The sequence below is a fragment of the Nomascus leucogenys genome, chromosome 5 (genome assembly GCF_006542625.1).
Source record: "Nomascus leucogenys isolate Asia chromosome 5, Asia_NLE_v1, whole genome shotgun sequence".
NCBI lineage: Eukaryota > Metazoa > Chordata > Mammalia > Primates > Hylobatidae > Nomascus > Nomascus leucogenys.
The window spans coordinates 123,491,952-123,513,515 of record NC_044385.1 but is presented as its reverse complement, the minus strand read 5'-3'; the positions used below and the strand labels follow the sequence as shown (position 1 = coordinate 123,513,515).

General features: G+C 40.8%; 2 protein-coding genes across 2 annotated transcripts in view; one reads left to right on the top strand and one right to left on the bottom strand.

The window, feature by feature from the left end:
* Positions 1-1,308: 1,308 nt before the first annotated feature.
* LOC115835207 (translation initiation factor IF-2-like) lies at positions 1,309-9,661 on the bottom strand. The gene is made up of 2 exons (XM_030813585.1): positions 8,676-9,661; positions 1,309-2,180 (listed from the first exon to the last, which is right to left on the bottom strand). The coding sequence occupies exon 1, from the start codon at positions 9,568-9,570 to the stop codon at positions 8,719-8,721; it is 852 nt and encodes a 283-aa protein (XP_030669445.1). The 5' UTR covers positions 9,571-9,661; the 3' UTR covers positions 1,309-2,180; positions 8,676-8,718.
* HS6ST3 (heparan sulfate 6-O-sulfotransferase 3) overlaps positions 9,606-21,564 on the top strand; it is a 776,425-nt gene continuing 764,466 nt past the window's right edge. The window contains exon 1 of the mRNA XM_003257426.3: positions 9,606-10,393. Coding sequence (XP_003257474.2) covers positions 9,687-10,393 — 707 coding nt within the window. The 5' untranslated portion in view covers positions 9,606-9,686. The remainder of the gene's footprint in view (positions 10,394-21,564) is intronic.

Sequence of the window (21,564 nt, the reverse complement as noted above, 5' to 3'; positions counted from 1 at the left end):
CATTCAGAGATAAAGTGGTAGAGCAGGAGCTGGTAAAATAGACCCAGGGAAGAGCAGTAGTCAAAGACCTGGTAGTACTTTTTTTCATTCTCCGCAAGCAAACACTCCCCTATGGGTGGTATGCTTGATTTGGTTAAACAACCATCATGTGAGGCACATGATCATTTTATCTGGCTCTGCCATTTTGCGCTTTTAGCAAATGGAACTCACAAAAAAGACCCAGAAAGACAGATGTTTCAATTTCCTTTTTTCGGGGGAATGAGATGTTTTTGCATTTGCTACGTGAGGACAACACCTTAGAGTAAGACACTTAAATGATGTATTATTGCCTTATAAAATCACAAGAACAACATTTAACTAACAATAATTGGGGAGAATTAACATTAAATGAGCAATTCATGGGAAAGAGTGATCAGTAGACATCTACAGTGCATGGAAGCAGGAAAAATGAAAGAGCAATTGTTTCAAAATGACTTTTTGTGCATAAAATATATGGAATTTGAGTGTCTGGAGTACAATTAAGAATTAATTAGATAAAAAGCCATGAGCCTCACAATGTGATTTTAAAAACAAATACTAATATTGATTAATTGAATAACAATGAATACACACTGCCGAAGTTATATGTAAGACTTTGACTTGGGTTTGGGTACGAAGATTTATGCCCACATTAAATTGTGGATTTTTAAAATATTAAGAATATGCTTCTTGATAAAATAGAAAACTAGAACAATCATAAGCAGAACTCAAAGCTTTACGAAAATGCTCTCAGGACAATAAGTGTTTACTGCTTGATCTCTTAGAGGAAAAAAAGGAGAAGTAATTATACAGGTTTGGAAGATAAAAAGGTTCTATTTAATAACCATTATAAGGTAGCAAAAAATAATTTTGTCGGGTAGCTAATATGCTTCCATGGCCAGGTGACCAGTGTTTTTGATAAATGAATATGTATATTCATATATATGTGTGTGTGTGTGTGTGTGTTATATGTAATGGAATGTTGCTTTTGTGTGGTATAATTCAACAGACATTTCGCTAGGAACATTGGTTTAAATGATGGCAAAAGGTCATACTAAAAAGGTTGTTATCAGCAGTAGGAACACATTGAACGATTTGCCAAGGGAGTCAAAGCTTACTTCACCTTAGATAAAATGTAAGCAAGAAGTGTGAGGGTTTTCAAGCTAGGGATATGTTAGCAAGGTAGTTTGTGAAAACTCTTTTGGCAATTTAAAAGGAGAACATATTTACTTCTTAACATGTTCAAAGAACATTTATTCAGATGCCTAGTAAGTGCAAAGCAGTGTGGTAAGTACCTAAAAAACTGAGAGTCCTATTTAAAAGCTGCTCTTAGAAGCTTCTGGATCATCTGTCTTTCTGTGCTGTTGAAAAAGGCCATCCTAATGGAGCAAAGAACAATTACCTAAAATATCTCTCAGAGCCTGCTTTAGACATTGGATTTCTTATGATTAAAAAAGTATACACATATATGAAGAGAGAGAGAAAAAAATAAAATTCATGGCCAATGTAGAAAAGAGGAGGATTACATCCTGATTTGTGATATAAAACATTAGGAAAGAGAAAATAGTTTTTACCAAATGTGTTTCTACCTAGGATTTTTTTTCCAAAGGTAATAATTAAACTAAAGTTATCTGTCTTGCTGTAGACAAATTAAAGTGTATTTTTAAAGTTTGCTTTCTTAAAATGTAAGTAAACATTTTGAAGCTCAAAGCCATTTGAAAAACACTAACATTTTAGTTTGCTAAGAGAAAGAATAGTCCTCTACACTGATTTTCATGCCCAATCATCTGTTTTGCCTCCCATATTAATGACCTTACAGTTCACTTAGCTTTCCAAGCTAGCATACTTTGAGTCATCCTCAATTTCTTCCTCTCTCACCCCTTCCTACTTAGTCACTGAATCCTATTGATTCGGCCTTTGGAATATTTCTCAAATGTATACACTTCTGTTCCATTGCTATTCCTTTTGTTTGAGGTCTCATTTCTCTCTTGGACCATGGTAATTGCTTACTTGGTCTTTTACAGATTCTGTCAACAAATATTTATTGAGCACTCACTGCTATTATGTTACCTATGTTATTAAAACCACCACATTTTAATCTCCTGTCCAGAATTATTGCATGAAATCCAGATCCTATATCCAGCTATTTATTTGATATCTCCATTTAGCTGTCTCATTAGCAGTCTAAACCTAGCTCATCTAAAGCAGAACTCAAAATTCGCCCTTGCTGCTCCCCACCCTCAAAACCTCCTAACTTTTCTCTCTCATTTTCCTCTTTTTAGTAAATGGAACTATGAGGCTTCCAGGAACTCAAGAGACACCCCGAGAAACATCTTTGATTCATCCATTGTTCACTTCCTCTTATCCAATCTTTCAGTAAATCCTGTTGATTTGACTTCCAACATCCATCTTGGATGCAATCACTTCTTTCTACCTTTGGAATCAGACTACCTGGTTCAAATCTGAGTACTATCACTTACTATGTTACTTTGATTTCAAATGGTTTCAAAATCAGACTTTTCAAAGGGAAAAAAATGGCATCATTTTAAAATTCTAAAATGTGTCTTTACTAAGAGCCAAAGTATAAGGACAGTGAGGAAAAGTGTGTTCTTAGCCTTTTTATGTCTTCCAAACTGGCTTTTTTTTGACAGAGGAAAGACAGGGGGGTTTCTAGATACGCGATAGGAGTGGAATTAATGGCTAGGAAAGTTTGTAGTCTGCAGTTTGGTGTTTGGTCAGCACCTCACGATGATTTATTTATTACTGGCATTTATTTGGTGGGGGCAATGATAGAATTGTCTTGCATTCATGTGACTTGCCAATATTGCCCTACATTCAGAAACTGGATTACCCTTTGATGTATAGTAGGATTTCAAGATAGAAGTTATGTTTTTTGAGATATTTTATTTTATTTTTGAGATGGCGTCTCGCTCTGTTGCCCAGGCTGGAGTGCAGTGGTGTGATCTCGGCTCACTGCAAGCTCCGCCCCCTGGGTTCACACCATTCTCCTGCCTCAGCCTCCCAAGTAGCTGGGAATACAGGCGCCCACCACCATGCCCGGCTAATTTTTTGTATATTTAGTAGAGATGGGGCTTCACCGAGATATTTTATGTTATAGAGAAGTATTTTGACTTGATATTTTTTTAAAAGCCTACTTAATTGGGGCACATTATACTTCCCCAATTTCTTCACTCTCAAAGTCTATAATTTGTCTGGGTGTGTGATTGCTTCAACTAAGGTTTTTCTCTTCGTTTTCTTATATGTCAATTTTTAAGTCAGATTTATTCTTAGCCTATCACTAATTTTAATTCTGGTGTCCACAAACACCTCTGCTCTTTTAATTTCTTCTTGAAATGAATGTCTTCTGCTCTTACTTCTCTTATGTCCAAACTTGAGATAGTTAAAAGACATAAGCATCTGAGAACTTCTTTATGTTGTCTACAGTAGTCAGGTCTCAGCATTTACATGGTGCAATACACAGTGTTTTATTAATTACTTTCTTTTCATGTTTCATTTACATTACAATTAGAGCATTATGTTAATTTCTGAGAAATTGTGTGTAGGTAGATTCTATTATCTATGATGCTTAACTTGAGATCATTAAAGGGATTACTTCAAAACATTTTTTCAATAAAAATGAGTGCTCCATCTGATGGGGTTAAACATCACTGGTTTCCATGCTAACAGGCCCTTGAGAAAAGGCCACAGAAGAGCTGAGGTGGCAGACAGAAGTGGCCTCGCAGTTCAGTGGAGGAAGATGTAGAGCATGTGGACATGACAGCTTAGATTCTAACAAGGCAGCAGAAGACCCAGCAGAAATCCAGGCTTGCACCTGCGACCAAGTAGGAATAACTGCACATGGAGGGGGTGAGAGGGAGCAGCGGGAAAAGGAAACGCCCCTGCAGACCACAATTCCCTTAGCCGGTACGAAAGGGCTTAGCTCACTGCAGGAGAAAGCAAAGGGGAGGGGAGAAACATGAATTTGACTATTTATTCCAAAGACACAGAGATTAACTCAGAAGTGACTGAATTAACGTAAGTTGAATGCTTCTCATTTCCCTCTGTATCAGGCAATAGAATCTTAAAGGCAAAATCTCATTTTGTTATTTGAAAATGAAAGAGGTGAAATCTTTCCATACCAGGCCTGTGGACTCATGTCTGTAAATTATTTTCCCCACCATTGCCAGCCTAGCCCAAGTCCCCATCATCTCTTGCCTGGAGAACAACAGTTACTTCCTAATTGATTTCCCTGCTTTCTCTTTTGTCTTTCCTAATCCATTCCTCACGGAGCCCAGTGAGCTTTTAGTATCAATCAATCCTGTCATTTCCTCAATGACTACTTCGCACCCACTATCATGGCTCTGACCCCAAACCTCTCTCTCTTTCGTTTCTCTATCATTGGTCTGTCTGGAGCCCCCTAAACTCTTTTCTGCTCCAGACCTTTGTGCTTATTGTTCTGCTTAGAAAGCTCTTCTCCAGGATGCCTAGCACGGCTAGACCATTCTAATCCTTCAGGACTTCGCCCCTTTGCCTCTATGTAACAACAGTCTTTTCTGACTCTCCAGTAGAAAGGCCTGCCCGATTTCCTCCACCCTGCCATGAATTGTCATATCACCCTGCTATGTCCCCTCTTAGCACTTGTAATGATCTCAGTTGACATCCCTTTTGATGACAACTCCATCCTTTCAGTTGTTTAGGCCCCAAACTTTGGCAACATCCTTGACTCCTCTCTTCCTCTTTTACCCCACATTCAATCTGTCTGGAAACTCTGATGGCTCTGTCTTGAAAATGCAGGCAATCTGATCTCTTCCGACCACCTCTGTAACCACCCCGTTTTGGTCTGGGCCACCATCAATCTCACCTGATTACTGGAATAGCCACTTAACCAGTTTTCCTGCTTCTGTGCTTTTCCTTTTACAGTTGACTCTCAATAAAACACTCAAAAGGAACCCTTTAAAACTGTTCAAATCCTCCAGTGGCTCCTCATTTCTCAGAGTCAAATTCTCACAATGGCCCACAAAGCCTGACATAACCTTCCTTCCACTATCTCTCTGACTTCTTCCCTACTGTTTTACCCTGCTGGAATTTAAATTTTTGAGGGTAAAAATTATTGTCTTTATTGTTCATCAGTGTGTCCCAAATACCTAAAACTACATGGCATACAGCAGGGGCTCAATATATGTCTTTAGATCGAATGAATGAATCTTGTTTACTTCTTTATAATTTATTTTTCCACTGTTAGACTATAAGCTACATGAGGACAGGATCCTTATTCTTGTTTCGTAGCATATCTAAAGCATTCAGAAGAGTATACAGTACGTAGTAAATGCCCAACAAGTCCTTATCAAAGAAATAAAAGAATATCTATTGGGAAAAGATTAGTGCATCTACTTACACTATACTGAGTTAATGAATACATTATACCTACAGATGGTTTCCATTCATTCTCATAGGCAGCTATCTACGGTGGATGTTATACAGTAAGGCAAAGAATGAACTGTTCAGATAATAGAACTTTATGGAAAGTGGTATGTAGGGTCATGGCCACCCCAAAGTTACAATCATGTAGTGAACTGGAATATATCACAATCAGTATATATCCCAATTCTTTCTGCCATTGGTTCTAACTATGTGGGCTCTGTCTGCTTAACTTCCTGAGGAAAAAGAAAGCTGTCACTTTGCTGGTTATTTGCAAAACTGCTTACTCCAGGGGCTTTTGTGGGGAGAAAGATTGTTACAAAACTGAAAAACAAAAGTCATTTCAGTATACAAGAGCACTTTCTATTCTTGTAGGAGAGAGTCATGCTGCCAATGACTTACATTATATGTTTTATTTTCATCTCTATTGAAGGGCATTCATATCTCTCTTCCTCTGTGCAAACGTAGGGGATCCAAAACTATTCTCTGTGATCATTTGGATTGTTAATCTCTCCAGGGTTTCTTCAACATTCTCAAGGCAGTTTCTGGCACCAAAGGGAAAATGGAGAAGTTGAGATGCAATTTTATTTCCCAATTGAACTTGATTAAATGGGGACTGTTCTAATCAAAAGTTTGAATCCTGGGGGAGTGCGATGTTGTTAACAGGTTTAAGAATATTGCAGAAGAACAGGGAGGAAGTATACTAAAGTCAAGGCAGAGAAAGAATCAGGCAAGAAAATAATTGTAGTAAAGCTTATTAAGGCATAACATTAGGTGAACAAATTGCTTCACAGATAGTGTTAAGCTCATTGCTAGACTGGCAAAGGAAGTAGAAGAAAGCTCTTTGAAAACATTATTTTTATTATTTTAATGATTTGTGTAGGAATCATAGTAGCTGCAATCTGTTAGGGAGAAACAATTGCCAGCTGGTGTCATCGTGGAGTAACTACAGTAGGCTGAATGCAAGTATGTTTTGCCTTTTTACCTGGAGAGCATTCAATTTTAGAAAGTTTCTATTCATTTTTGCCTGAATGTGAGGTCTGCCCTTGTAGATAAGGGAGCCTGTTTATGGTGTGATTTAAGAGCTTTGATTAGGTTCACACCAAGTTCCACAACTGTAATAGGGAGACCACACCTGGGACAGACTGTATTTACACGACCAAAGTTACCTATTATTAAAATATGAATTTTTGAGTAAATGCCTGAATTGTCTGTGTAATTGCCTTGATTCAATGCATTGTTTTCCTTATGGTTACCTCAAGGAAATGGAGTCGCTTCATTAGCTATTTTACTGAAAACAAAACGAGATTTTCGGGGATAATGTTCTTTGAAAAGTGTTAAAAGTACACTTATTTATGGAAATACACGTTTTGTTAGCAATGTAGCTGCTACATGTTTATTGTACGTTTTATTTTTACAATTCTTCTAAGTGATTTAACAATTATACAATCATTTTATGATTGTTATTGTTATTTTTCCCTCTTTCTTGAAACTAATAGACTAAGTGACAAAATACTGCAGGACGTAGAATTGCTCAGCTTTGCCTATAAAGTCAGGAGGAGTGAGAACATAATTTTTCTATTGCAATTCTGTTGTCTCTTCCTGCCTCCTGATTCAAATGGTCTCAAGAGGGGAGAGAGGAAATTACGGGCTCTGTTGCTGATGTTTGTTGAACTTCTTCAGTGAATGTATTTTGGGTATGTTAGCGGTTTCTAATTTGGCTTTGCTTTCACCTAGCTTTCCTTGCTTCAGTTTCCTCATCTCTGAAATGGGATATTATACTTCTCTTATCTCCTTAGAGTGTTGTTCTGAGAAGCAAATGAAATAATGGCTAGGAGAGTGCTTTCCACTATACAGACTACCACTAGCATTCTGGTTATCCATTTTGGTAGCTAATAAGCTGATGTTTATCCATGTGATATCAAGCAATTTTATAGGAAATGAGAAGCTTCTCAATAAGGTGATATAAAAAGGTATAATGATGTTTCACTTAACTAAAGCAGAGGTATGTGTATATTAACCATACACATTCAGAAAATAATTGTTGGGTTTTATTGGTTTTTGTTTTATCACAGTTTCTTGCTGTGGAGTGGGGTGTGATGCCATTAATAGGATTTCAAACTTAAGTGAGAGAAAAAGAAATAGAATCAAATAAGCTTTAAAGAAGCTGATTCATCTCACCCAACACCTTTTCTACTAATATAGCCTCCTACATATTAGGAAAGGCACGGGTTGAAGTTGTTTATAGAGTTGAAAACAGGAAAGGAAGCAGAGGAGGGAAGTTTTATTGAGAAGAATTCCACCTGTCTAAACAATGAAAATAGTATCCTATGGGCAAGCTTTAGCATCCCTGAGAGAGCTCTGGATCTTCACTGATGGCTGCAGAGGGGACACCCCGATAAATAGATGACATCGACAGAGTGTCTCAGGAAGAAACAAGTGCATGGATTCATAAAGAGGCCAGATGGGAAGGCGGGCTGCTATGAAATATTATAGCACACCTGTGGAATACGGTAGTGTAGCTGGGAGGGACACACTGGCCTGGGCCAGGGAATCACACTGCATCGTCCTTACCTTTAAGACATTGCTACTCCCCACTTGGAAAATAGGTCGAGCAGGTCTAGGGATTGTGGTAGGGCAGTTACAACAATTTGATCGTATATCCTTTCACTATCTGAAAAACAGAAGTTGTTATTGAGCAAAGATTTAGTTCTGGGGTAATACTAAATGCAACATCTAGATGTTTGAAAAATAAAGTTTCCAAAAACATCTGCATACAAATTAGTGCTTACGAAATATAGGCAAGCTTAACTCTTATCTTCCACCATTGTTGGGAAGGAATAAATCTTGAACATTTAGGAGTTCAACGTCTATTAGTAGAATGATTTTTTTAGTAGGTGATCCCTAAACTCCTTTCTATGTTCTAAGTACTGCATGGTTGAGGGCTGGACTGTCTAGTGCTGAAAGAAAGTGTGTATTGAACGTAGAGCCTGATACACAGTAGGCGCTTAATGGTTAACTGACGCCGGTTGAATATAGTTGCATAGTTGGACGCACCAGGTTTGTTATTAAGGGAGGACCAGCATAAAACTCGAGCACCAGTTAGAATGTCTTGGGTAGAAATTCACAGCAGTATGGAGCCACGTTCCCCTGCTGAGAAGGGAACTGCCAACCCGTGTAAAGTCTGGTCTAGTGAGTCTTCCCGGGAGTGTGCAGGTGTTATTCCTGAAAATAAGGCCGGCCACTACCAGACGGAGAAGCTGCCCATTTTAAGGTCTCAGATCAACGCCAGCGACGCTTACCTCGGGGCCTCTTCTCGCCCCACCTTTGCCTTTCTGCCAAATCTCTCCTTGCTCCAGGCGGAAAGGATTCCCACCCCCAGCTGCCTCCTCCGAGCCCCGCGGAGCAGCGGACTCCTCCCCTGGAAACTCCTCCGGGGCTGGGGAAGGCTTTGGCGCATGCTCCGTACCTAGGGCAGGTTTTTGCTGCGGGTAGCAGGGCTCCTGTCACACCGGCTGGCGGGTTGTGGCGGTGCCAGCCTGTGTGTGCGAGTGTGTCTGCGTGCCTGCGCCTGGGCGGACAGCCCGGAGCGGCAGTGCGACTAGCCGGGAGAGGCGTCTCCGCTGAGGCGCCTCGCCCGCTGCCGCTGCGCTGCGGGGGCCGCTCTGCAAAGTTGCGGCGAGCGCCGTCAGCCTTCGCGGCTCCACAGCCCCGCGACCTGCCGGCAAAGGCGCCGGGCGCGCGTGCCGGGCAAGGTGCCCGCGGCCGGCCGGGGCGGCGGGAGCGGGCCGCGCCTTCGCCCTTGGCCCGCACCCTGGCGAGCCTCATGCAGCCCCAGCGCTCGCAGCCGCAGCTACCGGCTGCCCGGCTGCGCGCGGTAGGTCCAGGACCCGAACCCCGCTCCCCAGCGCCTGAGCGCCTGCAAGCTGCCGGCGGGATGCCGCGCGTCGCCTGAGAGCGCCGCGCCGGGGCGGGAGCAGGGAGCGGGCCGGCCTGGGCGCCCCCGGGAGCGCAGGGCGCCCCACGCCGCAGCCGCAGCCGAGCGCGCCGGCGCCCGCCTCCCAGGCCCCGGCTCCGCAAGCCCCGAGGGCCGCGGGGCCGCCAGCCAGCCATACGCCTCGGCGTCAGGGGCATGGAGGAACGGCGGGCTCCGAGCCGCGCCCCGGAGTCCGCGAAACTTCCGAGCGGGCGCCCGTCCGCCCTGCCGCCGCCGCCGCCGCCGCTTCGCCTGCCGGCCTGAGAGCGGGACCATGGATGAAAGGTTCAACAAGTGGCTGCTGACGCCGGTGCTCACTCTCCTCTTCGTGGTCATCATGTACCAGTACGTGTCCCCCTCCTGCACCAGCTCCTGCACCAACTTCGGGGAGCAGCCCCGCGCGGGGGAGGCCGGCCCGCCCGCCGTCCCGGGTCCCGCCCGCCGGGCTCAGGCGCCGCCCGAGGAGTGGGAGCGGCGGCCTCAGTTGCCCCCGCCGCCCCGGGGGCCCCCCGAGGGACCTCGGGAGGCCGCGGCGCCAGAGGAGGAGGACGAAGAACCCAGAGACCCCCGGGAGGGGGAGGAAGAGGAGGAGGAAGACGAGCCGGACCCCGAGGCCCCCGAGAACGGCTCCCTGCCCCGGTTCGTGCCGCGCTTCAACTTCACCCTGAAGGACCTGACCCGCTTCGTGGATTTCAACATCAAAGGGCGCGACGTGATCGTGTTCCTCCACATCCAGAAGACCGGGGGCACCACTTTCGGCCGGCACCTGGTGAAGAACATCCGGCTGGAGCAGCCTTGTAGCTGCAAAGCCGGCCAGAAGAAGTGCACCTGCCACCGGCCTGGCAAGAAGGAGACGTGGCTCTTCTCCCGCTTCTCCACCGGCTGGAGCTGCGGGCTGCACGCCGACTGGACGGAGCTCACCAACTGCGTGCCGGCCATCATGGAGAAGAAGGACTGTCCCCGCAACCACAGCCACACCAGGTACTGTCCCCCACTGCGTCTCTGTTCTTCCCCGCCGCCCCCCCTCCCTCTTCCCCAGTCCTGACCTAGAGCGACCCCGCCCTCCCTGCCCCTGCCGATGGTTTCCTGGCGTCTTCAGCGGTTGGCGCTGTGGCTTTGGGGAGGGATGAGAAACCTCTGGATAGTGCCCAGGTCCTGAACTCGTTCTTCCCCCAGGCCCCACCGCTTCCCGCCACCCCTCTGCCTTCACCCTCTAAGATGTGCGGAGCCACCGTGTGGATCCTTCCTGGTGCGTGCCTAGCACGGCCTGGCCTCCCTCCCAGTGGACGCTGGAAAAACGCCCTGAAATGGGGAGGGGATCGCGGTCTGGGTTAGACCAGCCTTGTAGAACTGTGAACTTAAGTTTTGGGAGTGCAAACCCAAACCCAGGAAAAGGAATGGGGAGTAGAGAGGCAGGGCAGGAGTTTTCCAGGCGTGGTGAAGCTGGAGACGAATATAATCCCTCCATAAGTGGCTTTTGGGTGGCAGCTCAGGAAACAGTCAATCCTCTTGATGCCACTTTGAAGACACACGTGCAAATTCCTGTTCTACCTCGATAGATAACTCTAATTCTGGAGATGGTCTTTGTTACCCAGCAGTGCCAGGATTTGGACTCACCTGTCCTCAGATTTCCATGCTCTTCCTAGGCCATTACATCAACTTATTCCAAAAGTATGTTAAATGCCTACAGGGTGCCTGACAGTGTGCTAGGTGTTAAGTGAGTATAAAGATAACATAACATCCCTTGTTTTCAGGATGGAATGACGTTCTTGATCCCCTGCCTCCCAGCCTTAAAAAACAGTAATACAATGGAGAATTAGGAAAGTTAAAAATCTTAATAGCCAATGAAACTGCTTACATTATTAACATGCTTTGAGAGAGACATGGGCTTAATAATTTGGTTGAAGGTTCTTTCTGCCCATTGCAATTTGAAGATTAATCTGACATGCTTGCTAAAGGACGAAAATATTAAAAGCTTGGAACGCTAATTCATTGAAGTTTTTATCTTAAAGGTTTCAAACAATGTGGTATGAGGAAATAGGAATTTAAAAGCTCAAGCTCATTGTGTTGATATCCCAGATAGCGTTTGCATTTGACGTTATAGAAAAGCTTCATTTACTGGAAGCTACCCAAATTCTGGAATTTACCACCACCGAAGCATCTAATTCTACTTCATTTCTCCAAGAATGAGCAAAATTTCATTACGGGATTTTTTACTCTGGCAATTCTCCAGATACTTTCCCTCCTCCCTGCTCCTTTTCCTGTTTCGTGCACATTGGTTAGAATAAGAAACTGGATTTGGAATGAGGGCATTAGGCTCTTCCCTTAGTATATTTTACGGATCCTTTGCTTTTAAATATTTTTAATAGTGTATTACTTTAGATCCTGCCACTCTCTTTTAGCTTAAAACAGTTTTTCAATTAAGTATTACTTCCAAACCTCCTAACACATAACACTATTACTTCAGTGAGACACAATTTCTGCTACATTTCATCCAACCTTGTACTCCCTGTTTAGATTAATTCCTGATTGACCCCAAAGGGTTTGCTAGACTGCTTCCCAGCTTCCATTTCACTAAAACCGGAGTCTTATTGATTATCACATAAAAACGTCTGATTACTGTTCACTAGGGGCTGGCATTATTTTTGTCCCAGGTTCATAAAAGTCTTAGTAAATAGATGAAGATTTTAAAGGACTTAGAGGAGGATGTGGAATCTAAAAATAATTAGATTTTTGCTTAGTGATGAATAATGTTACTACAGACCCTGAATAGGTGACAAGCAGTAAGGTCTCACTTCTATAGGAAATACTTAATATCTCTTTATTCGGTTGACACAGGAAAACTCCACTGTGACTGTTTAAACATATGATTTCTAGTGTATGGTCAAGTTATTTTCTTTGTTTAGTAATGGAGCATAAACATTCACTTCTCCCTGAATCACAAGTTAGCAGGCAATTAGTCACCCTGTTCTGGTTTCCTTTTCTTTCTAAAAAAAAAAAAAAAAAAAAAAAAAAAAAAAAAAAAAAAACATTTTTGGTAGTATTTTATTTTTACCTCATTTTATAATCCTTCTTTCTTTTCCTTCCCACCCTCTCTCTCTCCCCAGTAATTCTCAATTACTTTCTTGCTCTAGATACTGTAGGAGGGAATAGTTGTGGCATATGTGAAGTGCCCTGCATCAAAAGCTATAGGGAAAAAGTTGAAAGGATGTTAACAGTAGCATCTCTCTAGCAGAGAAGATTGAATTAGTTGTCTGTCATTGTAATGTCTGTGTACAGCATTCTACAGTCAACTAGATTAGCCTGGATAATGGAGGGTATATTTTCACAATGCAAAATGGCAGATAATCTATTGGTACATAATGGGAACAAGGTTCTACTTCAAATAGGGCTGACTCTAAGCAAAATTGATAAGTGGATCTTGTTGATTTCGGTTCCCTAGTCTTTCTGCTTTTGGTCCCCCCAAAGCGCCTCCTCCCAATTTCGCTCAGAGATCAATGCCCTTATGGATCACATAATGGGTAAGAGTAAGGATTCTGGAGTCAGATAAATATGACTCTTTTACTTAGTAGCCATGTACCCAGGGGTAAGTTACTCTTTCTGAGTCTCAGTTTCTTCACTTTTAAAGTGTAGATAATAATTAGTATGGCCATTATAGGGGTGTTGTGAGAACTAAATGAATCAATGCATGCAAAATGCTTAGCATAGTATATATGCATAGTATAATATGCTGGCATATCGTACTTACTATGTGGATATATAGTAATACTGCAGTATCAGTTGTTAATTGCAACGATAGGTTCCCTACTCAAGGCCTTCTTCCTAAAAAATCATGAGGTCAGTTTCTTAGAGAAGATCTGTATAAATGGGTCACCTTTCAGAGATACCATTTCATGATTACTTGTATTAAGCATCCTAGGTTGCAAACTTAAATAATAAGTTGAAAATTATGGCCATTTGGGCATCAGTGTTTGCAGGGGGCAAGGTGGGGAACAAAGTTGGGGGCACACAATATAATTGGATATACATTCCGTTGGTAACACAAAAAACTATCTGGAATGGTGAGAGAGGTGAGAACATCTAGGACTGAAGGTAGAAGCAGGAAGCCAACTCTGAAAAGAAATAATGGTGAACTTGAAGAGGCCATCATATGGATTATGTGGGTCGTGAAGGGGCAGGACCCCGGGCTGGTGGTTTGAATACAGCACAGAGGTAACTTCTGACCACAGAAACTGGTTAGAATAGGATGATGGCACATCAGAATTACCTCTTTTATCATATCACTGATGATTTTTTCCCATTATTTTTGTGTTGCTTTTCCCCCCCAGTTATTTTTTTGGCAGGTTATTCTTTCTCACTCTTTTTATGCTTCCTTCTTTATTACTGTACACCCCTTAATCTGCATGTCCAGAGCCTTAAAAGACTCCTTTTTAGCATTCTTGAGTATGTATAGAATCATAGCATTTTATGGCTAAAAAGGACTGAAGAGAGAATCTAGTCCCACATTTGTCATGGGGAATGTAACCATAAAAAGGTGAAATGATATACCTAAGGTTTCTTGAGGGAATTCATGTCTTCATTTTCATAATTTATATTCAATGTTTTGCTTACTCTATGTCTTCTGTTTACTATGGAAAGTGTAGTGGAGTGTGCCTTAAGCACCTGCTTACTATGTGCCAGGCACTATGATAGTTCTGGGAATTGCGTTTTGAATATTGGCAGCCCTGTGTAGCCTAGGCTTCATCTCTGGTAAGTGAGTATCACTCCCATTCTTAAATAATGATGGAAAGATATTCTATCTGCATCATTTTGTAGGATAGAATGGCAATTTTTCTCTTTTATGACCTGTATTCCATTAGTTTTGTTAGAATAGTTTGAACCCTGTGGATGTTATATTAAATAGGACCTTCTGTGTTGCAGGTTATACCAACCTAACCCAAATTTATTTCAGCCAGAGGGGAATTATTGGCTAACCTAGTCACCCCACCCGAAGGTTGGGGAGAGGTGGTTTCAGGAATGACTGGAACTGGAGATTTGGGGTCTTTCTTCCCATACTCCTTTCCATATTGATCTTATTCTATCAAATTGGCCAATTCCACAAGATGGGAAATGTTCTTCATATCTAATAGCTCCACAAGCCGAGAGGGAAGCAGGCCTTCTCTGAGTTCCAGTTTGAAATTTTGGGGAATGACTCTGATTAGCCCAGCTTGGAACTTGTGACTATTCTTTCAGTCAGTCATTGTGGCCAGAGAGAGAGATAAGGTTATCTGACTCACCTTGTATCACACAGCCATTTATATGACTGGTGTGTGTGTGTGTGTGTGTTGTGTGTGTGTGTGTGTGTGTGTTACCAGGAAGAAGAGGAGCTGCCATAGATACAGGTCCTGGATGGACCACTGGATTCTGGACAACCCCTCCAACTGTGTCAACTGTAGGTACAAATACATGAGAAATAAATGAACCTTCAGATCTCTTTTTTTTTGTATCCCACTTAGGAAAAATTTTAAGTCAAATTGCAACTCGAATTTATTTGCAGCATCTGGAAACCATGTCATATGAGAATTAATTGAAAGAATGTGTAATATTTAATATGGAGAAGAGAAAATTAAGGAGAGACATAAAAGCTGCCTTCAAATAGTAAAAGGAATGAGATGTGGAAGGTGAGGGAGGCTTGTTCTGTATTGCTCCAAAGGATAGAACTAGGATAAGAACTGATGGGATTTCAACTCAGAGTAAGAAAGAACTTAATAAAATTTATAACTGTCTAAAAAGAGCATGAACTCTTTGATGCTCACTCTCAGTAAAAACTCGAGGAATGTCTGGTTAACTACTGATGTTGTAAAAGGAATTTCTTCTTGGGAAAGGCTTAGCCTGGATGGCCTTTTATTTTAAGTTTCGTTAGTTCTAATGTAAGCTGAGTGCAGGGTATCTTTCTTCTCCTTCCTACCCCATGCATAGAAAAGAAAAAAAGGATTATAAATGAACTAGTCCTCTAGCATTTGTAATATTTCTACCAAGGAAACTTTTTGTAAAGTCTGATGGTATAGACTGTTTTACACATTCAGGGCCAAAAGCAATAAATGGGTCCTGTGTATTAGGTCGTCTGCTTCTTAATAATAAGTATAAAAAGATAAGATGAGAAAACATAACACAACTTGCCACAAAAACCAGAACCACTTTGAAACATTATCTGGTTATTGCTTTTCCTTTAGACAGCAGGCTAAAATATATAAGGAGGTTATAGAGCTCTGTTTCAAAGACTAGACTATTATGGACGGTACTGCTTTCTAAAGCATAAGCTGTTTGATGTCTCTTCTAATTAGAATTGTTGAACTGCCAAGAAGGTTAATTTTTGCCATAAGGTTTTTGTAGTGTAAAACTAAAGAGCAGTGTAAAACTAAAGAGATATGAGATTGTTCTGTCTGTAGGCCATATCTACTGATTTGTTCATTATAGAGTCTCCTAAAGTACTGCTTCTGCTTCAAACCAACAATATTTGCTATAAATCAGAAAGAGGTTAAATTAAACCATTTCAGTTTTTTGAGTAGTGAAGACATGAATTGGAAGTAGTAAATGGTAATAGATGATTTGTGCTTCTGCCTTCTTCCTGATGGTTACCTTGGAATTTTTGATTGGGTTGATTTTAGAGAAATTGAAGTGTATTCATAATAGAAGTGAGGCAAATTTAGCTGCCAACAATGTGGATTTACTTAATCTTAGACTCTTATATTATTATTCCCCAAAGCTAATTATTATCATCTCATTTTGACTAAAGACAATCAGAAGCTTATGGCATTTGAAAGTTATTTATGCTTGATAATGAACTAAACAGTTTAATTGAGACTGGCAAATCCTAATGTGATTTTAAGAGTCATGAAATAAATTATTGGGCCAAGAAATAGGTTCAGTATGAAAACAATTAAATGGAAAATCCAAATTAATATTTTGTAGTAATCACTTACCTTGTTTTTGAGTTCGTTAGATTGTGGATATCATTTATAAATTCCCTGTTGATTTTAATTGGCCAAATTAATGTTTTGTAGTAATCACTTATCTTGTTTTTGAGTTTGTTAGATTGTAGATATCATTTATAAATTCCCTGTTAATTTTAATTAGCTAATACAACTTTGTTTAAATTATAGCTGAGCATTCATGTGTTGGAAAGAATAGTAAACATTTTTTAACTTGGACAGTGTTCTTTGTTTTTATCTTCCTCTGGCAAATACAGTTACTCAGTAAGACACATGTAAAGTGCCCAGCATAGAGATTAATTTATAGAAGATTCTTAATAAATGTCAGCTTTTAGATTACCTTGAAAACATAGCAGCATAACTTGACAAGATTGTGTTATTTAAAAGATAGAATTATCAAAATTCCAAATGACTCTGTTATTTCAGGTGCAAATTCTAATTATTAGTGGTTGCCTTCCATAATTAGCAAGATGCCCACTCCCCAGATTCTCTAGAAGAGAAGTAAAAGTAAATATGGAGACCAGAGCTTATTGGACTTATTGGACTTATTGGACTTACTGGACTATTGGACTTATTGTTGGACTATTGAGGACTATTGAACTTGTTTCTCCTATTAGACTGTATGCCACACATCAGAAATTCATTTGTTTACTGACAGATGTATTTGCCTCTTGAAAAGGTTAATGTAATCATTCATTTGTGCTTTAGAAAAAAATCAGCCTAAACTGAGAGGATGTGAACTCTGATGTAGGGTGGAAGGATGAGAGAGCTATATATATTAATATAACCTCTGGTTTATACAGATGCTGGGTTACTACTGGTCAAGGCTAGGTGGCTGAGGTGGTGGTGGTTGGAGATCATAATATTGGAGAACAATAGAAAGAGATGATGAATTAGAAAAAGACTTCAAGAGAGATTGGAGGAAAACAATGACAAATTTATCAGCCACTGAAAATCATGCGAGTGCTTGATTTGTGAATGTAATTGGGGTAATGTTTAAAAGCATGGACCCTGGCCAGGCATGGTGGCTCACACCTGTAATCCCAGAACTCTGGGAGGCCAGGGGTAGGTGGGTCTCTTGAGCCCAGGAGTTCGAGACCAGCCTAGGCAACAAAGTGAAACCCCTTCTCTAAAAATAAATAAATAAATAAATAAAATAAAAAATAAAATAAAAGCATGAACTCTGAAGTCAAACTACCTGGATTTTAATCTGATTCAGTCATTTGCTGTCATGTGGCCCTGGGTTAAGTCAATTATCTGCTCTGCACTTCAGTTTCCTTCTCTGGAAAATGTCGGTAAGAAGAGCACTGTCTCATGGTGAGCTTTGGTAACCCATGTAGTACTCTTAGGACAAAGCCTGACACATAGTGAGGAAATCATAAAGGAGTTAGCTATTATTATTTTCTCCTGAGACTCATCTCATGCATATATGTTTGTTGTTGTTGTTGTTGTTGTTGTTGTTGAGATGGAGTCTCGCTCTGTCACCCAAGCTGGAGTGCAGTGGCATGATCTTGGCTCACTGCAACCTCCGCCTCCCAGGTTCAAGCAATTCTCCTGCCTCAGCCTCCCGAGTAGCTGGGATTAAAGGTGCCCACCACCATGCCCGGCTAATTTTTGTATTTTTAGTGGAGACGGGGTTTTACCACGTTGGCCAGGCTGGTCTCGACCTCCTGACCTCAGGTAATCCGCCTGTCTTGGCCTCGCAAAGTGCTGGGATTACAGATGTGAGCCACCACGCCCCACCACATATATGTTGTTTTTATGTAAAAATAAAATGATAGCTAAACCTGTACCACCTTTTTTGAATTTGGAACTTCTCCTCCTGAATAGTGTAAAAATGAATTTTCAAGCTGTGATGCAAAAGAGAAGCCGTAAATGATAAAGTCAATATTAATTCTTAGGATGCTGTGGATATCCACTGGGCACTCAGTCCAAGAATGGAAACTTGCAGTCTTTTCCCCCCCAGCATACAGTTTATTTTTTATGGGAAATTAATGAAACAGTAATAAAAATGTTTAAACATATACAATTAAATTCATACATGAAGCAATCCTGCAGTGAAATTGAATTAGTTGCCTGTGGGCACATAAATATTTGTAGTTCATTCCTATTATTAATATCTTACCATGCTTTTATTGGTGAGTACTGTGTCATTTGTTTTCAGAACCTTGCATTTGACATTGTATATTTATGTTTGCTCCTGCTTTCTAGTTTTTTTAATAAACATCAGAGGGTATAAATGCTAATCACCTCGATGTCCTCGGTATTTATTTATTAGATTTACAAAGTATTTCTTCCAAATAATTAAAGGTTCTGGATATTTAAGCATAAACCTGAGAGATGGCATCTGTATTTTGTGGACTCTAGAAATGTGTAGAAACCTCAAATGTGAAAACATAGACCTAGAAAGAAGAGCAAACGTGGTTTTAAAGAAAGACGTGGTAACTTAATGTGTGTCTGTAAATCTGAGGGTAAGAGCCCCATAATATAGTAAAGAACAAGGTGACATGCCAAGAAAGAGATATCACACAGTGATCATATAAAGTGTAAATTGGAAGAATGATACAAAGGAGGGAGAGAAGAAGAGCAAAAATAGTCAAGGTAAAGAATGAAATCCTAAAATAACTGAATCAGAAAGAAGGTAATATTGAACATAGAAGACAGAAATTTATCTGGTGTGCAATGGTTTGTCTCAATGGTGCAGTTAGGGGAAGTAATCCACCATCCAGAAGGCTATCTGATTTGGAGGTCGAGTATATTTAAGTGCTACTAATGTATATTTATCTACTTGTACATTCTTTTTCTGTATCATGCTGCTGTTTTAAAGTATTGGTAGCTTTACAGGTCCTGGCAGCAAGCAGAGGCACACTTTGGGATTTCAAAGGAACTAGTTTGAGAGGTATGGACAGGGATAGGGAAACCAATATTGGACCTCAAGGTAGCTTGCAACCAGTAACAAGAGGAAACTGTTAACCCCATTGAATGTGAAGAGGCAAAAGGAGAGAACTGTGTTATCAGTATTCTTTGGCTGCTGGAGGCTGACAGGAGCTCCAGTTTCAGTAGTAGGAGAGAGCCGAAGGAGAAACTTCTGGAGAGGAGGTGTTTGCAGAAAGCAGCCACTGCTAGAGCTATACAGCAGAGGCCAAGAGAAAGGAGTGGGAGTGCTTTCTCCTCCCACCTGTCCATTTCCTCCTATTGTCTTCCAGAGTGAATCCACTTAGAAGCTAAAGGGCAAGAGAGCTGATGCATTCCCTGGCCTTCAGCAAGTCAGAGAAAGATGGTAAATGGATTTGGGGTCCAGTGATGGGAGGGATGAAAATGGAGACTAACTTGCACAGTGTCTAAAAATAGTTTGAAATTTCTTCTAATTCAGTTTATGGATGCCCTGGTTGTGTTCTACAAATGAGACCAAGAACAGATACCCCATATTTTAGTACCTGTACTGCCTGTTTTTCTGCATGGACCATTAGTCTCCACCTAAAGAATGATGAGTGCAGCAAAGGGCCGCTCTCCAAAGGAACAGTTACCACAGACAAAGTGACTTTTTGTTGAGTAATAAAAATCATGCTAATTTAGATGTTTGTCATCTTAGTACCCCAGAATCATCTGATAATAGTGACAGATTTGGCCAGTCGTATCTATATTATGATACACAGTAGACAACGCACATTTTATAAATTTGAAGTTATATAACAATATTAGTTAAGGCATGACAAGTAGTTTGCAAAACTGGCTGTAGTTTGCAAAAACGTTTATGAGATGAGACCCTTTCTGCTGCTTAGGTTTTCTTCCAAGAGCATTAAAATTCTCTAGAGTAATATTTATGAGCTTTAAGTCTCTGAAGGTAACAGATGAGGGAAGAAATACATTGTGTCATGTTTGAAACTATCCTCATAGTTTTAATTTTAAAGGACTTTTGAAGCAATATTTCCACATTTATTTTGGGGGAATGTGATATGTTGAAAGTACACATGCGTGTACCTTTTGGTGCAAAATATTATTAAGAGCTTCTAATACTAGATACTAAAAATATTTACATAAAATTGGTATCTGACAAAACTTGGCACAAGAACCCTCAATTCACTGCTTGAATTCTGAGAGTCAAAATGCCATCAGCAAAACACTGTTCAACATATATATTTATAGATGACAAAATCCATATCCAATACCATGTCTGTTGGTAGTATATCTGTTGACATTGGTACATATATATCACGTTCATTTCTCCCATCCAGAGGAGGAGATTTTGAGTTGCTGGGAACAATGCCATCCATGGAGAATATAGCAACCTGAATCCTCTCTGTCATTGTACCTCCTTACACGGAGCTGTCTTTTCTCTCCTCTCTCTCTTTCTCTCTCTTGCACGTGCACATACACCATTTTATGACATAGCTAGAGTCATCAATGGCCTGTAAACAAAAGGATCATTTTCAGGTCTTTGTCTCTGAGGCCACAAAAAAATTGCCTGAGGAATTGTTTTCTGCTGGCTATGAAAGTTATTAGTTCTAAGGAATGTGCACTTTGTTGGTCTGAATTTAAGTCCAGTGAATTTTAAAAATCTGGGAGAGGTATCAGAGAAGGTACTTTTTTTTTCCCCCACACAGCTTCCTTGAGTTCCTTATTGTGCCTTCTGTATATTCGATGAAAGAGGTGGACTAATGGATATTTCCATCTGTAATATTTCTATGAATAAACATTTCTGTCACTACTTTGATTGATAAATATCAAAACTACTTGTGTCTAAAAACTTCTCACAACATGAAGGAACCTGTGTACATTGGAAGTGTCCAATTTATTATTGGGTGCATTCTTAATTTAAAAATATTTGCTAGCTGGGCGTGGTGATGGGGACCTGTAGTCCCAGCTACTTGGGAGGCTGAGGCAGGAGAATTGCTTGAACCCAGGAGGCGGAGGTTGCAGTGAGCCAATATCAGGCCACTGCACTCCAGCCTGGTTGACAGAGTGAGACTCTGTCTCAAAACAAAACAAAAATAAATAAATAAATAAAAAATTGTTAACTCTTATGGACCATTCTTTGTGTTTTAAATTCAGACTTAGGCCTAAAACACCACTGCAGATAATTTCTTTGTTTTGAAGGTTTTATTCTCCAAGTTCCTTATGTGTGCTATAAAGAATAATTAATGTAATGAAAAAATCAATATTGTGTATAAATTATTTACG

What these genes read in the sequence shown, in the direction of transcription:
- LOC115835207 (XM_030813585.1), bottom strand. Translation starts at nt 9,570, where the DNA reads ATGCCCCTGACGCCGAGGCGTATGGCTGGCTGGCGGCCCCGCGGCCCT.